This window comes from Plectropomus leopardus, chromosome 20 (assembly GCF_008729295.1).
Source record: "Plectropomus leopardus isolate mb chromosome 20, YSFRI_Pleo_2.0, whole genome shotgun sequence".
Taxonomy (NCBI): domain Eukaryota; kingdom Metazoa; phylum Chordata; class Actinopteri; order Perciformes; family Serranidae; genus Plectropomus; species Plectropomus leopardus.
In genome coordinates this window covers 1,149,006-1,169,480 of record NC_056482.1, presented here as the reverse complement: position 1 = coordinate 1,169,480, position 20,475 = coordinate 1,149,006, and the positions used below count along the sequence as shown (strand labels likewise).

The 20,475-nt window shown below is 40.0% G+C and overlaps 1 protein-coding gene and 1 pseudogene across 1 annotated transcript; one reads left to right on the top strand and one right to left on the bottom strand.

Moving 5' to 3' along the window:
* The first annotated feature begins 3,443 nt into the window (after positions 1 to 3,443).
* Positions 3,444 to 6,254, top strand: LOC121960047 (annotated as a pseudogene).
* Positions 6,255 to 6,842: 588 nt separating this feature from the next.
* LOC121959935 lies at positions 6,843 to 10,541 on the bottom strand. The gene is made up of 4 exons (XM_042509489.1): positions 10,239 to 10,541; positions 9,485 to 9,539; positions 9,176 to 9,208; positions 6,843 to 8,021 (listed from the first exon to the last, which is right to left on the bottom strand). Exons 1-4 carry the CDS (start codon positions 10,479 to 10,481, stop codon positions 7,609 to 7,611), a joined length of 744 nt encoding a protein of 247 aa, XP_042365423.1. The 5' UTR covers positions 10,482 to 10,541; the 3' UTR covers positions 6,843 to 7,608.
* Positions 10,542 to 20,475: the final 9,934 nt, after the last annotated feature.

Genomic DNA, 20,475 nt, shown 5'->3' with positions numbered 1-20,475 from the left:
TGTTTTTCCAAGTTGTGTTTTTTCCTGAGATAGTCAAAAGAAACCAAGACGGTATTAGTAGAAACTGTACAGTAAGAGGTAATACCAAGGTTTGTCCAATATGTAAATCTGCTGTCCAGTTTGGCTGGTGTGAAATCTGTATCGAATGCTACCCAGCGTAATAGTCGTGCATTTCTTTCAAATTTAGAGTCTTTAAGAATTTTGTACCATATGTTTAAAGGGTTTATAATCAAATTAGTTAGTTTATCTGTCGATAAGTATTTTTTCAAGAGGAATTTGTCTCCCAGCACAGATGGGAGGGGTTCACATATAAAACTTTGTTCTAACTCTTTTCCATTTTGCATCACATTCCGGATCACACCAACCAACCAGGAAGCGCAACTGTGCCGCTCTGTAGTAATCCTCCAAACAGGGTAGAGCCCTACCGCCTTTATCTTTTGGCAACTGTAGTGTCTGAAGTCTAATCCGCGGTCTTTGTTTTGCCCAGATAAAAGTAGATATCATCCTATTCCATTCATTAAATTGCTTTGGTGGTATCTCAATTGACAACGACTGGAAGAGGTACAGGAGTCGAGGCAGCACGTTCATCTTAACAATGTCTATCCGATTGTACATATTTGTCGGTAATAAGGACCAGCGATTTAAGTCTGTCTTGATGTCAGCTGTTATAGGGTATAGTTGTGGTCATAAATGGTAGTTAAGTCCTTTGGTATTTGTACTCCAAGGTATTTCATAATATTATTTGTCAGTTTAAATTTACATGTTGTATAGATATTTTCATGTGGACTCAGATTATAGGTTAGAGTTTGGGTTTTATGTAAATTTAATTTATAGCCAGAGTATGAGCCAAATTCTTCAAGTAGACGTAACAATTTGGGGAGACTTACTTTGGGGTTGCTAAGGGTCATAAGAATATCGTCCGCATATAGACAAATTTTATATTGTGTGTTTCCAATCAGTACACCAGTTATGTCCTTATCCTCTCTTATTGCCTGAGCCAATGGCTCAATAAAAAGAGCAAAAAGTGTAGGGCTAAGGGGGCACCCCTGACGACAGCCCCTCTCAAGAAATATTGTATTAGACAGGGACCCGTTAATTTTTATTCTGGCTGTGGGGGAGCAGTATAGGGAGTTCAAACATCCAATTACCTGATCATTGAAGCCGAAACAAGAACCAAATACAAATATTTCCAACGAACAGAATCAAAAGCCTTTTCAGCATCAAGGCTAATGGCTATAGATTCCCTGTCGCTACTTCTCATCCGATTAATAAGGTGGAGGGCTCGTCGCACGTTGTCTTGGGTTTGCCTGTTGGACAAGTATTTTTAAAGCTTTCAGTGAGATGTTTGGAACCCGATTGGGTCCTGACCCGATCTGTGCCCTCTTTGGGGTAACATCTGAGGAATCTCGAGCTGTCCTACCAACTAAAGCTTATGTTGTCATAGCTTTCACTACACTCCTTGCAAGACGCTTGATCCTTTTCAAATGGAAGCAACACACACCTCCATCCTTTTCTCACTGGGTCAGGGATGTCATGTACTTCTTAAAGTTAGAAAAAATCAAGTACACACTTAAAGGATCTTCCCAATCATTTCTCAAGGTATGGAGGCCCTTTCTTGATTATTATGACTCTTTACAAGAATCCCTTGATAATGAGTAGGCTTGAACACATACATGACCTTTTGCATTGATGGAATTCTCCCTCTCCCCATTATTTCATATTTGTATATATCTATTTATTTTATTTCATTTATATTTATGTATGTATATATATATATATATATATTTATATTATTTTTTTTTTTTTTTTTCTTTATTTTTATTTTTTTTTTTTTTTTTTTTTCTCTTATTTTCTTAAGTTCTTAGTTCATTTGTTTGTTTATCCAAGGTCCAATTCCTTAAGTGTGTTCTGTAACCTGTAGCCCTATGGGTGGGGGGGGGGGGTGTTGGGTGTATGGGTGGAAGGGGTGGGATAAGAAAGATAGGGTGAACTCAATGGGTCAATGTAACTGAAGAACAGTGCACCCTGTGTTTTGAAGATGACTGTGTAAATTGAAATAACATGTACATGTGCTGTATTCCTGTGGGGTAAAAAAAATTCAGAAAATCAATAAAACATATTTACAAAAAAAAAAATGCAGAAGCCTGGAGTTCTGTAGCAAAAGCCCCGAGAGCCGGCGAGTCTCTATCGGATGATGCTTTTTGCATGAATTTGCATTATCCAGTTTGTCGTGGGGGGAGGAGGGATATCCAAGCACTGGTTAGATGGAGGAAGGTTTACCACAGTTGATCTACATTCACTACACTGTTTTAATACAAAGCTAATCAAAAATCAAGTATCCCTTAAAATTAAATTATCAAAGAATAATTTGGCAGCCTCCTTGCTGCAAGTCTCAGGACCCCTTAGGGACTGTGGACCCTCTGTTGATGAACCAGAGTTGAAATCACATGTTGATATCACGAGTCATAGCTAAGTACAATTGGTACACAATCCAAAAGCTATATATTTTTGTACACTGGGGACATACCAATCATTTTATTCTGAAGTATTCTTAAAAATACTTAACATCTGCTTGCTGTTGCAGAAGTCATTTTGTAATCTAATCACCATGTCATCATATTACGATGATATGGGGTGTGCGTGATGCAAAATAGTTCATCCAGTGTGTCGTCTGAACATGTCTGAAGGCAGAAGTGTTGGCAGCTGTTCCAAACAGCCACACTAGAAGGCAGTGTGAAAGGCCTGCAGCCATTCAGTGGTGAGAAAAAAAATAAGAATATTTTCTTCAGTCTCTAGGGCAACTCAGGATTCATCAGTTATTACTCTTTGTTATTTTTATTCAAGAAAATAATTAATCCCATACAGCTACTTTCAAGAACTAATGTTTCCATTAAACAGAACAGATCCTGCTTCTGCAGTTGACACTCCAGGATGCAGCAACCATGATGTCAACACATGCACATGTGGTGGGATGATCCTGCACTTGGTTTTGTTTAGGTAACAAGAGCACATGGCAACCATCTGTGCACATGCTGGCACAGATGGTTAGGATTAGGGAAAGAGGCACCTGATAAGGAAAAAACAACTAGAAGCATTCTGTGGCGTATCATGCAGACACAACAGGTTCCACATTCCAGCAGGTGCCATCCTGCCAACCAGCTGCATATGATAACGTTGCAACTGGTACTTATCATCTGCATTCTCAGCTGATGTCCTCTGGTAGAGTCTCTGTGCTGCATCTACGACCGTTTCCCAGCTAATCTTCTGACTTGCTCCTTACTTTGGCTGCTTTTTATTTGTCTGTGACTGAAAACTCACATAAATTTTACTCAATCACTCACAGCTGTCTTGTCCTCTCAGCAGTTTTTTTTTTTCTGTTTAATCACGCAGCCGCTCACTCACTGTGAGCCTGTTAGCTACTTTTGCATTAGCTGTGGTTAGCAATGGCTTCTCCCTGCTCTTCTCCCTCTTCTACTGCTCTCTCCTGCTCAGTGTATCAGATGTTTAGTTACTCCTCTGCCTCCTTTAGTGATAGTGGTACCTGTAACAAGTGTAGTTTTTTTGCTGCACTGGAGGCAAGGCTTAGGGATCCGGAAGTGCGGCTCCGCACCATGGAAAATCTCTCTTTAGCTGCGCTAGTTAGCAAGCCCCCTGTAGCCGGTGCAGACCGACATAGCATAGCCTCTGCTAACTGTCCCCCAGCAACCCCCGTGCAGCCGGGAGGCTGGTGTGACTGTCCGAGCGAAGCATAGTAAGCCGAAGCCCACAGTACACCACCCACCCTTCATGTTTCAAATAAGTACTCCCCGCTTAGTGACACACCGGCCGAGGACACAACCCTGGTCATTGGTAGCTCTGTTTTGCAAAATATGAAGTTAGTGACACCAGCGGCCGTAGTCAGATGTATCCCTGGAGGCAGAGCGGGCAACATCAAGTCAAATTTGAAGCTGCTGGCAAAGGCTAAACGTAAATACAGTAAGATTGTTATTCACATTGGCGGTAATGACACCCGGTTACGCCAATTGGAGGTCACTAAAATTAACATAGAGTCGGTGTGTGAGTACACAAAGACGATGTCAGACACCGTAATCTTCTCTGGACCCCTCCCCAATGTGACCAGTGATGACATGTTTAGCCGCATGTCATCACTCAACCACTGGTTGTCGAGGTGGTGTCCAGCAAATGATGTGGGCTTTGTTAATAATTGGCACTCTTTTTGGGGTAAACCTGGTCTTATCTGAAGGGACGGCATCCATCCCACTATGGATGGAGCTGCTCTCTTCTTTAGGAATCTGGCCGAGTTTATTAGAGGCCTAAAGCCACGACATCTCAGAGTTGGGACCAGGGTGCAGAGTCGCAGTCTTACACGTTTCTCTGAGCTTCCTCTAGCACAGTCACACACCCCATAATGTAAATGTTATAAAAACAGTGTCTTTCCCCCAACCACTTCATTTGTTTAAAGCTAAAATAAACAAAAGGGGAGGTGTACAAGAAAATCTCATAAAAATTGATACATCTCCTGTCAAAGAGCATCATAACAGGAGACTTAAATGCGGACTCTTGAACGTTAGATCCTTATCAACCAAAGCTCTTTTAGTCACTGATTTAATATTGGATAACCATATTGATTTAGTCTGCCTCATTGAGACCTGGCTTTAGCCTGAATGAATCCACTCCTCCTGGTCATATAAATAGTCACATTGCATGGGACACTGGCCAGGGATGGGGACTGCTGCTCGAGTCCTTACTAAGACCAAGAGAGCGGACCACATCACTCCAGTTCTGAGGTCTCTACACTGGCTCCCTGTCTCTCAGAGAATAGACTTTAAAATTCTCTTGCTAGCATATAAAGCACTGAATGGTTTAGGCCCAAAATACATCAAAGACCTTCTAGTCCAGTATGAACCATCAAGACCACTCAGGTCATCTGGTGCAGGTCTGCTCTGTGTTCCAAAAGTCAGAACTAAACATGGAGAATCAGCATTCAGTTTCTATGCTCCGTATATCTGGAACAAACTACCAGAAAATATCAGGTCTGCTGAGAGTCTGAGTTCTTTTAAGTCAAGGTTAAAGACTCACCTGTTCACTGCTGCCTTTGACTAAAAGGCTTTTTACTTTTTAAATTTTATATTTTACTTCGAAACTCTGCACTGCAACTCTTATTTCAATATATGTGTTTTTTTTATTTTTTGGTTTTATCTGTTGTTTTCCCACTTGCTTTTTTTTAATCACCTTTTACATGCTTCTTTTATAATGTTTTAAATGTGTTTCCTTTCCCCCTGTTGTTGTATTTCAATGTTCTGTGTGAAGCATTGAATTGCCTTGTTGCAGAAAAAAAGTAGAAGAGAGAAAGAGAGAAATTGAGAAGAGACCTTGAGCTGAGAGCTCACTCAGTTTTTATCTTTCAATTTGGGGTGCGGATGGAAGGCGGAGTTAGCGAACTTTTGCACCGAGCGATCGCACATCTGGCATTAGTTTCTAAAAGACCTAATGTAATTTAGGAGACATTTATTTCTCTGTACTTTATGATGAATTACGCGATCTAACCCGTGGTGTATAAATTCACGTATCTCATCACCACTATAGTCTCATCACAGTAACTTCAAATACATGTTAGGAGACCTAAAGGCAATTTATAACGTAACACATGATTCTGAAGATCCTTTGCTCAATTCTGTTAAATGACCACACATAACATAACATTGTACCATGGATCCTAACAAACTTGGTGATTACTTAGATATAGGATTACTTTTTAACATTATACAATGAATGCAAAATAAGATGTAACTATAAAGTTGGTTACGAGATTAATGATAATTAGTCACTTAGATGGCAACAGGGCTCCATCACAAAAAGGGAATAAAACATGCTTTTACCTAAATCATTCAAATTAAATGATAAAAGAATGGGAGTTGGTCCTACTTCTTCATCAAAGTACATAGACAAACTCTTACCTACAAAGAGAAGGATTAGAGAATTAAGTTAAACTTTAACTCACAACCTAGGTCCAAGCGATTCTGTCAGATGTTAGTCTCAACACAAGGATTTATAATGACTTTACAACATGTTCTGCCTTTGATGTCATCTCATGTGCCTGAGTGACCCCAGGAGGTCATTCAGATGAATGATCCTGTGGTATGCTGGATGTGGCCTCAAGAGTGATCCCCAGGAGGTCATTCAGATGTTATACAAGTACTGTTTCTGTGTACTGGATGTGTTTGCAGATGCCTACATGGAGTATTGGGTTGTAAAACAGTGTCTCTTGTCGTGTCCCCAACTTGCCCAGGGGACGTTGAGCTCTGGAGTAACTCTTAATAGTTAGAGCTTTTTCATTCATAAAAGAATCCCTGAGGACACAAAATATATGGAAACATAGTAAAAACGTGTGGAAACCCGTTTTAATACTGTGTGAAACCCATATTTTTATGATTCATCTCAACACTGTCCTTACACTGCTGTAATGTTAGCATGCAGTACAATTCACTGAAAAGCGCTGACAGAGCTGTATGAATTATTTTGAGTAGCTGTGTTGAAATTGTCAAAATTTCACTTTACATGCTTTAAACACTTCAAACAAAATTACATTCATTCCTCTTTTGTATTGGGGCTTTTGCAGAAACTCAGCAATGAAAAATAGAGATCTCTCACACTTTGTGGAGATTCCACTGGTGGGTAAGCAGGTTTATGTTATTGTAATTTGGGTAAACCGACCAATAAAACTGACAGTTCACTTTGTCAGACCATTGTTAGCAACAGTTATTACAAATAGCAAATTAAAAAACAAAAGATTCACAAATAGGTTGTTAACCTCAGAAAAAAACAGAAAACAGCCTTAAAGGTCGTGTTTAGAGATTTATTGGCATCTGGCAGCTGAGGTAACAGATTGCAACCAGCTGAACTGAAACTGGATGTCACATGTTGTCATCCCAAGTCATGACATTCTGCTGCTTTGTAGTGGACTTCTCTGTATATTACGCTGTAGGTATCCTTGTGCGTCAGCAGTTTATGTTCCGGGATGCCGCAAACACGTTGTCAGCAAATGCTTGTGGTGGGATTACGCTGCACATGGTTTTGTTTAGACTACACAAACACATGGCAACCAACAACTGGACGTCAACAAACACACATGCTTGCACAGATGGTTGGGCATATGGGATAGAGGCACATGGTAAGGCGTAGAAAAAAACAAAACAAACAAAAGCCTGGGGTTTGTTGGGCTACCATAAAAACATGGCAGTGCAACTTAGTGGACACAATGAGAGAGGACCTGCTCCCCATGTAGATAAAAACAGCTCATCCTAAGATAACAAAAACAAAACAAATCTTATTTTTAGGTGATTATACACAATCAATTTCTGCCAATGTTTCCCCCCATAATCTTACTCACTGGACCTTTGTCACCAGTCTTGTATAAACTGTATATCTTTTCCAAACCTGAATACTCAGTAAGTTGAAGCCCCAACAGGAAGTGCTAACAACTAAGCGTAGAAATGAGTGATGATAAAAAGCCCCAAATAAACTCTTCAATAATAAAAAAAAATATATTTTAAAGGAACATTATTAAGACACACATAAAAATGACATATTGTCATCAAGGCATATTCTCTATGTGAGATATGCACCAAAGGATGATGTAGTGATCAATTTGTAGCCCTCATCAATCCGCACCCTTAAATGATCTCCTTTGAACAAATTAAAAAGCTGTCCCATAAACACGCTCCTGAACTTTTGCGAAGTGCATGAGATACCATCGCGAGCGTACATCAGGGATATAGTCTCATTGTACGCTTCGTTCCACCTGCTCAGCCCTGCGTAGAACATCTTGAAGTTTGCTGTCCCATCGTTGTCATGGCAGCCTAATGCAATCCTCACGTAGACAAAATAGGTGCCTTCCTTAGGAATCACAATGGCACGCTCATCTTTGAGGTGTTTTTTACCAATCTCGGCATCCCATCTGATGTAGAGTCCATCGGTTATGTTGCATGCAGACCAAGTCTTGTTACATGGAGGCAGAGGCCCTAGAGTAAGAGAAACATGGGTCAAATGCTTTATTTAAACAAATAAATCTTGTTATTTTTTATGGAAGTGTAGAACCTCAAGGCCAGAACAAAATTTAAAAAAAACAACAGAACAAAAAAAAAAAAGGTAAGTGTCAGGTGATAACATGAAAAGTTTCTTGTTTTTCATGTTTTTCTAAACATTTTTCATGATACAAGATGTGTTCATATTATAACAAGATGCATTTATATAAGAACAAGATTTTTTAATGTTGTAACAAAATGTTTTTATGTAATAAGAAATGTTCATGTTATAGCAAGATATTTTAATGTTATAAAAAGATTTTTTTCATGAAATGCAGGAAGTTATTCCCATGTTATAACAAGATGTTTAATATTGTAACAAGATATTTCTGTGATAGAACACAATGTTTTTATGTTATAACAAGATAATTTCATGTTATAACAGATATTTTCACATTAAAACAAGATGTTTTAATGTTATAACAATAAACAATATATACATATACAATAACAATATACATCTTTTTATAAGAGCAAAAGTTTCTTGTTAAGTTAGAACACCCAAATATCAAAAGAAAATAGAACAATAAAACAAGAAAAGTTTCTTAGTATAACATTAAAATATTTTTTTAAAAATGTGAAAAGCATCTTGTTGTGACAAGAAACTTGTCATGTGTTACCTGATACTGATACTGCACTTCACTTCTGTAGTTGTTTTCTCATTGTAAGATTATAAAATGCTTAGGAATTGGAACTAGCGTTTTATCTAGAAAGATGAAGGCAGACTTTTTTATCAAAGCAAAGGGGCTCTGATGAAATCCAGCCAGTTTCCCAGGCTGCACAACTGTTGATGCTATGACACTTATTTGGCCTTCATGTGCAATCCTTTTTTTTCCAGAGGCTGAGTCACAGATTCATATCAAAGTTGGCTTTGCAACGTATGTGATGCAATAAGTTCTCTGAAAGGGCGTTTTTTAAGCCCGTGTTTCATGTTTATCCATCTTTACTCATGCAATTTACCACAAATGACTAAAATACACAGAATTCCAATTAGATATAAAACTAGCAACTTACACAAACATGCTTGTTTCAGTCTCTTATCAGCCAAAACAAATGCAAAAAGTAGTGAAATCTCAAAGGAAAGCACTTACTGAGATGAATGCGCGGTTTTCTTTCAGGATGATCTGTAAATAGATAAAGAGAGGTTTAAAACATTGCTCGCCCCCAATATTTCAGGTGTATATCACCATATGACATATATCATGCAATAAACACATGACAAGGCTGTATTATTTGTAACCTAGGCCACAAAACGTATCAGCGTATCAACGTATTCATGGAGCTTTGGAAGTGGAAAGCAGAAAAGAAATCTAAAACTTGTAAACTTTAACTTGTAAATTAAAATCTTCAGACTTGCATCAACACTCATTTTCATTAGACATGAAGTGAATGACTCATACCTGCAGGGCAGTCTCTGTCTTGTTTGGAATAGGCTGGACTTGGCCCATCTGTGCTCTAGGAATAAAGAACACATTTTGAGTTTCATCATAATGTGAAATTTTCTCAAATTGTAGCCGTTATATGGATTCCATGAGCAGTTGTTTCGACACCAAGTCAGTCCAAATGCGGAAGGTTCTATGGGAGAATATTGCTTCATCATAGTGAGTGAGTAAATATCGGTGGTTGCTCTGTGTCTGTATGAGTGACCTGGAGGGTTTTCTGTCTGACACTGCTGAGAAAATAAAATGGAACTGTAAATGCAAATCTCACAAATTTTCACAAGTAAATAAATAAATGAATACAATTTAAAAATAATAATAAATAAATAAATAAGGAAAGTTAAAAAATAATAATTAAAGTTCAGAACTATAATTGTTAATAATAGTAATTCAAATCATTATAAATATAGTTTTCCCTAGCTCTTTTCTTTTTTCCTTGCTTTTTAAAAATAATTTGCTCATGCCTTTTTTTATATTTTCAAACTAAATCTAATTCCTTAGGTTTTGAAGGTTTAAATAACGAGAAAGGCATTTTAAAGCAGCACAAAACTGATGTTGCTCCAGGTTTCAAAGTGAAAGTACTTTTAAACTCCACTAATGTTACACCTCTCACCTCAGGGGTTTAGTGAAGCAGTGGTGCTGTTAGAGTTAAATATTTCCATTTTATAAGATTTTTTGAAAACTAAGCACATAAAGAAAAACTTTTTAAACGTACCCCTTGTGCACTGGATCCTGAGTTGGGATGTTTCCTTAAATCAGCCCAGATGGTAAAGATGTAGAGTGCTGTGCAGCTGAGCAGCAGGAGCAGAGTAATGAGCCTGAACCGCGTCTCCTGTTGCTTCATGTCCCTGCAGTGTTTGATGAGAATGAACACAGACTCATCCCGGCTCATATCTGTCATTACAACCCCACAGGCAGCCTGAGCTGGCACAGTGTTTCCAAACAGGTCCTGTCCCATACCGTCACACTGATCTCTGTCAAAGTGCTGATAAAGTGGCTGTTGTCTGTGAAAAGCAGTACACTGGTGAAACAGGCAGAGTCTTATATTTGCTGATGAACAGTAGGGCAGTAGCAAACCGCCTACACAGAAATCCTCAGCTTGGGATGACCTCATCTGTCCATTCATACAGATGGGAAGGGAGAGGACAGAGAGGAGGAGCACAGACCACACAGCCAATCTATGTGCACTGTCCAAAACATGTTAATAGGCTCTATTTCTCTACACTCCAGTCACAAAACTAAGCATCACTTTTTCTCACTCATCTTTTTTGATCCTTTAAAGAAAAACAAAATCTAAAATCACTATGATACTGTGCATGGTGCATACAGTATTGTTTTTGTGATCAAATTTATATTAAAATAATACACATTGATATTATTTTCAACTTTCATTGAGTTTTTTTAATAACATCAGTTCTAATCATAAAAATCAAATATTCATTCATTTTCAAGCCATTTTTTGTCGCGATGTCTTTGTGGTTTTAGATGGGGTAAAAAAAGAATTATTTTCAATATGCTACATGCAAACTAGATTTATTATTATTATAAGTATAATAATTATTTATTATTATTATTATTATTATCACAGCCTGGGATATGTCAGTGATTTGCAGCAACATTGATTATGATAGTGCACCAGGTGGTATTTTCTCCATATGCCAAATATGGTAACAAAAAAAATCATCAGGTGCAAAATAATAAAAATGACAAATTCCATGGCAAAAGCCCAGACTAACACCCAGAAATAAAACAATGTATATTTTTATGCTTTGATGGCCGTGGAATCAAAAAATTGCAGTTTGAATGGGTTTCAATGGAGCATTTTTTGCACAACAGTATGAGTGTAACAATTTAGTTTCCACGGTGTATTTTAGACTTATTGTAGGAGCTGAGCTGGAAATTCCAAGATTAAACAAAAATACACAATCTTGCCAAAATGTATGCCATATGCATGAAAACAGCCAAAAAGAAATGAGGAATGAAAAGCAAGTAAAATGGGCCAAACAGTCCCAAAGGGATAATATTATAAATATCACCTGCTTTTCCTGCTGTTATGACATGAGAAGTCCTTTATTTATTGTTTCAAAGACAAAAATGCAGGTGATGTTGTTTTTTACCTTGACATGTTTCGACTGACAACTGCAGTCTTTCTCAGAAGCGTCACCTGACCGCTGTGATGTGTCCTTATTAGCTGTTCTTCCCAGGCGTGGTCAGCGGCTGACCACAACCGCTGCCGTCTGATGGTTTCTGGAGGAGAGACTTCCAGGTGTGGGAACGCATGATTGCCCCCTCGTCCCAGCTAATAGTGTCCTTGCCCCGCTTTCTGATTTCAATAGCCTCTTTGAGCAAGCATTTGTGTTTGTTGGGCTCTGATCCAATAATCCTTGCGTTGTCCTAGTCCATGATGTGGTTATTTCTTTTCCAGTGGTCTGATTTTTATGTTCACATCTTTAATGGTAAGTAATGATGTGTAATAGTGATTTAAAAAATAAATACATAAATGAAGTAGCTGTACTGCAGTTGGATTCTTTTTTCAGAAGAACACATTCATTTCTCATTAGAAACTGTATTGTAACTGTAGATTATGTATTGTCAATATGTTGAAAGTAAATGAAAATAATGTATGTATGTAATGTAAATTAGCAGAAAAAGTACTGAACATTAAAATACTGTAATAATAGTGTAAAAACAAAACATCAAGAAAAAACCCACTTACTTGGCATTTCAGCTGCCAGTAAGTTACTGTAAAATTTATAGCAAGCTTTTTACAAGCAGAATCTTCCAACGACTCAAAAAATAGCATGTCTGCTCCAAAGTACCAAATATTTTCTCTGGAAAATAGTCCTACTTTTCATGAAATACGTACCTGAGCTACCACCTTATCATAGTGGAGGGGTTTGCATGTCCCAGTGATCCTAGGAGCTCAGTTGTCGGGGGCTTTATGCCCCTGCTAGGGTCACCCATGGCAAACAGGTCCTATGGGAGGGACCAGACAAAGTTTAGCTCACTGGACCCCTTATGATGAAAAAGAAAAATGGACCAAACTGGCCCTTGCCCAGCTGGACGAAATGGCCAGGGAGAGGTAAGTCTGGGCTTCCCTGCTTCCCTGCCCCCGCAAGACGACTCCGGATAACCGGAAGAAAACTGATAAATGGATGGATGTACCTGATAATGAAATTTTCATTTTGTTGTACAGTTATTTCTGGCCTATGTCTCTGTTTGGTTTGAAAGCAGAAAAATGTTCTGCTTTGTGCTGCAGACACAATAAGTTTTTTTAGATTGAAACAATTGGTGTTGAAGCAGCTGCCTGATCAGATGTTGAGAAGTGTGAGACAGAACTAGCCATAAAGCTGCAAGATGTTAAAACTGTTGAGGTTAAAAAGAGAAAATGAAGCCAACGCTGAGGAGCCAGAACTGCAGTTTCTCTAATATCCACCTGAGGCTGGCTCCAAAACAGAATCAGTTTTCATGGACCTCCATGTTAAAATGCCCAACCTTACAGCAGAAATAAACATGTTTACAGCGTGGTAAAAAAATATAATAAGAACAACCTTTTTGGTCTGTGTAGCTAATTTCAACATTCATGACAACTGTAGGGGTTGCATTTTTCTTTATAACTCACATTATACTCTCTTATTAAAATTTTATTTAGGGGCAGGGGTGCTTGAATGACAGGATGTCTGTCAATAGTGTCTTCAGCCAGCCCATTCACTCCAAACTCGTAAAATACATCTGCTCTATCAGTGCTTTGGGTGTATGAGGGTGATGCCAAAGCCACCTTCCTCATCCAACCGCATGGCATCAAATGAGAATGTGAACAGAACTGGTGGCATTGTTATTATACGCTGGCTAACAGCCGGACAGCACTAGGAATGTCCACATGCAGCATGCACAGGCAGTGTCACTTGAGGATGAATGAATGTGCATGAAATGCTGAAGGACAGCGTCAGATAATAACACTGCTGATAACAACGTAACATAGGGAGTGCGAGTGCCTTTATAGGGAGGCTGGCTGGGGAGGTGTATGAGTCCCTCAAACAACCAATTTTCAAGCAGGGGTTCGGAGTTTGTTTCCTGTGTGGATGTGAGTTGTTTTTTTTCCTACACCTTACTATGTGCCTCTTTTGCCTAAACCTAACCCTCTGTGACTGTGGTGCCTAATCCTAAACATTGTGACAGTCCCGATTGCTTGCCATGTGCTGTTGTGTAAACATAAGAACTGTGCTGAATCCTCTCACCATTTGCATCTGCATCTGTCATTGATGTTACGGGCATCCCTGTACATGATAGGATGATGCTGCTGCTGGTTATGTTTAGACACCACAAGCACATGGCAACCAACATCAACACAAGCACATGCTGGGATTTAATACGAAAATGTAAACTTGAAAAAGAAGAACTCCATCTACTTCAATGGATAGCCTATGATGAACATTTCACCCCAGCTACTCTTGATCTAAGGTTCAAACAATGGATTCCACATGGTATAAAGGAACTATGCACTGTAATAAAAGATGGGAATGTAATGAGTTTCCACTGAGGGGCTATTTTGTTTATTTTGTAAATATTTTGTGTTGAAATAAAGAATAATGTAAATTTGGATGAAAAAGGGATAATTAGAACTATAATTGGAGTTTACAATTCAAGGAAATATAGGATAATATCTACATTATATAAGTACCTATTAGGGAGAAGAGGAAATAGAACACTGAATGTAAAACTGAAGTGGGAAAAAGAACTGGTATGAATTTGACAAAAGATGAATATTATATTGGAAAACACAACAGTCAACAACATCCTCACCTATTTGGAGAGAGCACTGTTAGAAAAATGTAATCAGATTCTTTATTACACCCCAGATTCAAAGCAAATATTTGTCTATAACACAACCATGTTGGAGAAGATGTGGGGCACTAAATGTTGATCATAGCCTGTCTTGAAATTGTCCAATTTTCGATAAATGTTCATAGGGCCATTATCCAAATCCTGGGCTATGCTATACAGAGAACGTGTAGTTCTGTATTTTTGTGTTGTTATAGTGGGCATTGTGTTAAGAGAAGACAGATATTTACTCAAAATCCTTTTGGCAGCATGTAAAAAAGCCATCACCAAGAGGTGATACAAGGCTGAGCCACCAACACAAGATAAATGACCAAGAGGAGCGGTGTCGAGAAAGTAGGAGAAATAGACAATGTTTACATGTCAACGACAAGATAATAGACTTAACCACTGAATATGAAATAGCAATTGATGTTTTTGGTGAGAAACGGCAATCCACAATTTTTTGTTCCTTCTTTATTTTTTTTGTACGTCTTTGTTATGCTGTTTTTTTTGTGTGTTTTATTTTCTTCTTCTAACACTTATGTCAAACGAGTAAAAATAAAGTGTTAAAAAACACATGCTGGCGAGCATGGTTAGGAATCAGCGACAAAGTCATAGATGGTTAGGTTCAGGCAAAAGAGGCACATGGTTAATGGCAGAAAAAAACCCATATATAAAACCCATAATTCAGATGGGAAGCACATTATGCTGTTCTCTACACCCTCAGTCTAACTAATATAGACTAGTGCGTGAGTTGTAGAATTGCAGGATGTTTTTTCTGGGGATATATATATGTGTGTCTGTGTATGTGCGGTGTGTGTGTGTGTGTGTGTGTATATATATATATATATATATTATTGTATTTGTTATTAAATATATTCCACATATTGTCTAGAATCCTCCCTCAAGTTTGAAAAGTATGGCGTTCTCATCTGACTCCTGCCTGTCTGCATATCATTCTACTTCGCCAGATGCTGTCAGGCTGTCCACCACTAATGTGTCTGTCCAGCCGTGCTCTCACATGATGCCATCCAGCAGCATATAGTGTGGATGTGAAAGATAGCTTTAGGCACCAGGATCTTCCGCCAAAAGAAATGCAAATGCAGCAGTATTTGACAACTTTGATGAGTCCATATGAACAACCCCCTCCTTTAGTATTCACAACCTCTTAAGTGTAAATTTTTGGAGAACTTGGAGAGACTTTGTGTATATGACTTTCAATGTTGTAAACAGGAGCTCAAAAGTTTTATTCATAGATTTATTCCATTTTAGCACAGAATATGTCCATAGTTATACAGTCTATAGTTAAAACACAACAATTAGCTGTATACATTTCCTGTGGGTTTGTCACTACAATAAACAACTCTTACGGACGAGATGTTATTTATCCTGTTGTTAAAATTAAGACGACTTAGAGCCCACAGCCACACAGATTTGTGTTGGGCTAATAAAATATAGCTTCATACCAGTGCTTTGTAGCTCATGATTCGATGTGCAAATGTGTGAGAAAAAAATTAGGAGTGATTACTGAACATTCTTCATCCTTCACTTGTTATTCCTTTCTGTGGAGTGCACGTCTGCCCCCTGATTCATGAGCATATGATTGAGCTCGATGCCTACTGAAAGAAACACTTCCTCCTCATGAGTCAGAACATCCTGTCATAATTGTTTTACTTTTTACAGTCATGAATGCTCAATATATAATTATACCTCTTCCTGCAGTATTGTAATGTCATACTTAATAGACTTAATAGACTTAATATGTCAAAAAAAACACATTTAATTTATCAACTGTTTCGAGATGTTTTGCTATTATGTGAGTCATCAAGACTGAGCTGGAGGTGGACATGTGTAAGCTACTACAGGTTTCCTGAATCATGATCATGATTGTGACTGCTGGTCTGATCCTGCTTGACACCCACTTAGACTATTATTATTTTTTTTATTATTATTATTATTATTATTTTTAGTCAAACTTCCATCATCATTAGTTATTTTTACCACTGTTAATATTACCCTATTACTTTCACTTCCCCTGTTACTATCATTAGTCATATTTCTGCTGAACTCTCAGTACACTTATGACTGATGCCAACAAGTTTGCCAACAGCACAGCTGATGACAAATAAAGATGAAAAGGTCAACCTAAAAGAAGTAGAGGTCCTGACACAGGAGGGTCAGGACAAGAACCTACTGCTGAACATCATCTACACTAATGACATGGTAGTGGAGTTTGGGATGAGGCAGAGAAGGAACTATACCTACTATCAACAGATCCTTGGTGTGTTTATCTTGGCTTGGGTAGTATGTAATATTTCATACCTTGCTGAAATTTCACTATGGTATATGGCATATGACAGTATATGTGTGTGGCGCTTACCAATGCCCCCAACAGTGAGTGTGCTACTTACTTGCAGCTTTTGAGACTAATAAATACAGAAGCCCCTAAAAATGGTGGGAAAACTAACATTCTCGGTGGCTCAGTGGATGGAGCGGGTGCCCCATGTATGGATACAACTGTACACCTTCTGACTTGACTTTCTCTCAGTGACAGAAGAGTGATGAGGCTAGATTGCCTTGTTAACTCATCATATAACACATTTTATTCAAATTTGACAGAAATAAATTAAAACTCACCCAAACCATCTTGGTTACTCTCATTAGTAAGCGAGTTAGTAAGTCCACTGTTCCATCAATCACCAGCTGTGGTTGATTAATCCTTAATTCACCAAATTAGATGTAAAAAAAAAATGCTGTAATTCCTTACAGTCTCTCTCTGCCTGTCGGCCGCCAGCTGTTTACAGTCCTGTAATTTCTCCCTCCATAGTTAGGTGTTGCGGTGTCTGTCAGCTCAGCTAACACATTCTCATCCCAAGTTGTCACATGTTACCGCTTTGCAGTGCACCTCCGCATCTACATAATTCTCTCTTTGTATTCTGCATCTGCCCTTTGTTTAGGCAACAACAGCACATGGCAGCCAATGCTGGGACGTCAACAAACACACATGCTGGCACGGATGGTTAGGATTAGGGGAAGGAGGCACATGGTAAGGTGTAGGAAAAAAAACATCACAATCAGACAGGAAATGAACACCAAACTCCTGCATGCAAGTCCAGGGTTTGTTGGATCCATCTACCGCCCCTCCCACCTGCCCTCACACTCGTTTCACAGCAAGAGAAAAGTGGCTTTTGGCGATGTTATGCCAAAAACTGATATGATATGCACTATGTACAAATAAGTTTAATAAAAAATAATATTTATGTTGAGCTCAGGTCTAATATAGCATGACTCTTTAATGTTATTTTGGACAATGTACTATAGTGTGACATTAGTAAGTTATTTTGTACAACATACTATACTATGACATTTTTATGCTGTTTTGCATGACATACCATATTATGACTTTTTAGTGCCATTTTGCACAACATAATATAGTATAACTTTTTTATGCAATTTTGGATGACATACCACAGAATGCCATATTTTAAGCTATTTTGAACGACATACTATAGTATGACTTTTTTATGCTATTTTGGAGAACATGTCAGTACTCTCTAATGGACAAAGTATGTTGTGACATCACAGTGGGTGGCATGGTGGCATCATGGTTAGCACTGTTGAGAGTCCCTGGTTCGCTCCTGGGGTGGAACGGGGTTTGGTCCATGGGCGGGGGCCCTTCTGTGCGTAGTTTGCATGTTCTACCCTTGTCTGCGTGGGTTCTTTCCAGGGTCTCCAGTTTTTCTTCCCACATTCCAAAGACATGCAGGTCAGGTTGATTGGTGACTCTAACTTGCCCTTAGGTGTGACTGTGTGTGTGAAAGGTTGTCTGTCTATATGTGTCAGCCCTGCAATGGTCTTGCGACCTGTCCAGGGTGTACCCCACCTTCCGCACGATGACAGCTGGGATTGGCTCCAGCCCCCCTGTGACCCTTGCGAGGACAAGCGGTTATGGAAAATGAATGAATGAATGAAAATCACAGTTTCTAACCTCAGATTTTGCTTTGACATTTCTTTACCGATATTCCTTGATTTCGACAGACGCATCTGCCGATACTGGTTTTACCTGTCTCGGGACAACTTCAAACGATATATCATTATATATATGCATACACATATATATATATATATATATATATATATATATATATATATATATATATATATATTAGAGAGAGAGAGAGAGTTAAAGATATAGATAGAGTATGTGGTGCAAAAATTGTCAAACACGACATACTACAGAATGTCCCCCAAAAATTGCCAAAAAACGACATAGTATGTTGCCAAAAAAATCCTAAAAAACAACAGTGTTGAATATTTGCCAAAAAAACATCAAAAATGACATAGTATAGTATAATGTCCAAAAATCATCAAAACAACATAGTATAGTACATCGCCCAAAAATCGTGAAAGACAACATTGTATAGTAATTTGCCCAAAAATCATTTAAAAAAAGGAGATAGTATAAGGAAGCCCAGCTGGACCAGTGTATGACCATCGCCCACGAGCAATGTCTCCGGATCTCCTCGTATTCAGCGGCCTCCAGGACACGGTGCCCTGGGATCCCACCGGTCCGCGGCCATCCTTCTGCTCCACCCCCCGCCTCCAGCGCTCATGGGCTGAGGTGGTTACCCGTGGCCGATCTAGGACCTTGGCTGGAACCACCTCGCCTCCACTCCTACTCTCCAACCGCTTTGAGGCTCTGTCGCAGTATGCTGGTGCTCCAGGCGATGGTCAGGGTCTGAGCTCCCCTCCAGAGGCTGCTGCACCGTCCCCGCCTCGGACCGACGCGGTGACCGCAGCTCACCACCCAGGAGACACTCCTCCCACCGGTCCCACAGGTCCCTCCTTATCGGCGGGCACCAAGGCAGCGGCGCCCCGCTGCCGCACCGGTCTGTCATCTCCGCTGCAGCCTCCGGGTGGGCCCCACCGCTGCGCCGCTGGAGTCCGGGACCGACAGCTGCCATCCCGGGCCACGTCTTTGGCCACGCGTCTGAGGCTGCTGAAGAACGCTGTCCGAAGACATCCCGCGACCACCCATAGCAGCCGGGTTCCGGATACCCTCAATGGGGCAGTGGCTGCCCCCGGCTCCCGCGACCGACACCACCCGGGTCCTAACGGGTCTGATTTGACCAGTGTTCGTGCTGCCGCACAACAACAGCGCTCCTCCGCTGGGGCTCACCTGGGGAATTCCTCCGTGAGGCACGGAGCCACACGGCCCCGCTCTCCACCATCCATGGCCCAGTCACAAGTACGCACTCGGGAGAGGCGCACCTGCCCCTCTGTGCTGGTGGTTGGGACCTCCATGGTCAGGCACGTGGCAGTGCATGGCGGCCGGACCTTCTGCCACCCTGGCGCACGGGTCAAGGACGTTGCATCCTCCGCTCTGCAGCTGAGTGCTCAGCATAGCTCAGCCTCTACACTGGTCCTGGAGGCCGGCATCAACGACCTAAAATACCAGCAGTCGGAGCTTCTTAAACGGGACTTCGCCACCCTAATTGACCACCTGCTGGACACGGGGAAGCGGTTAATTATCTCAGGCCCGCTCCCCCCCCCTCGTTACGGTGACGTCACCACCTCCCGCCTTCGTCAGCTGCACGTGTGGTTGAAGGGATACTGCCTGGGAAAAGGTATCCCATTTGTTGACAACTTTGCAGCTTTTTTAAACAGGCCCCACCTTTTCAAACACGACGGCCTCCACCCAAACAAGAATGGTTCACATCTTTTATCTGTGAACATTGACTTGACTATCCGTTCATGCTCCACACCCTCCTCCTGACTCACTAATGACACACGCACTTACAGACCCCCTGCCTCCCAATTACCTTCACCTCCACTGTCACCCGCCACTATACAGGCGCAGGATAATATTCAGACAATCAAAACCAGAATTACAAACAACAGACAGGTAAGACCAGGGTCTGTTCATAGAAATAACTGTATTTTAAAAATCCCCCGAGTTGGAGGTGACAAGCACACGTCCAGTGCAGACACTAAAATAGCTGTCCTGAATGTGCGCTCCCTTTTAAACAAATCATTTATTATAAATGATATTATTGTAGACAACGACTTAGACATCATTCTACTGACAGAGACATGGCTTGGCACTGATGCACCTGTCGTTCTCACTGAGG

What these genes read in the sequence shown, in the direction of transcription:
- LOC121959935 (XM_042509489.1), bottom strand. Translation starts at nt 10,481, where the DNA reads ATGGGACAGGACCTGTTTGGAAACACTGTGCCAGCTCAGGCTGCCTGT. An exon ending in CAGGATCCAGTGCACAAGGG is followed by an intron (nt 9,540 to 10,238) that starts GTACGTTTAAAA and finishes CTTTATTCCTAG; the next exon opens with AGCACAGATGGGCCAAGTCC. An exon ending in AGACAGAGACTGCCCTGCAG is followed by an intron (nt 9,209 to 9,484) that starts GTATGAGTCATT and finishes ATCTATTTACAG; the next exon opens with ATCATCCTGAAAGAAAACCG.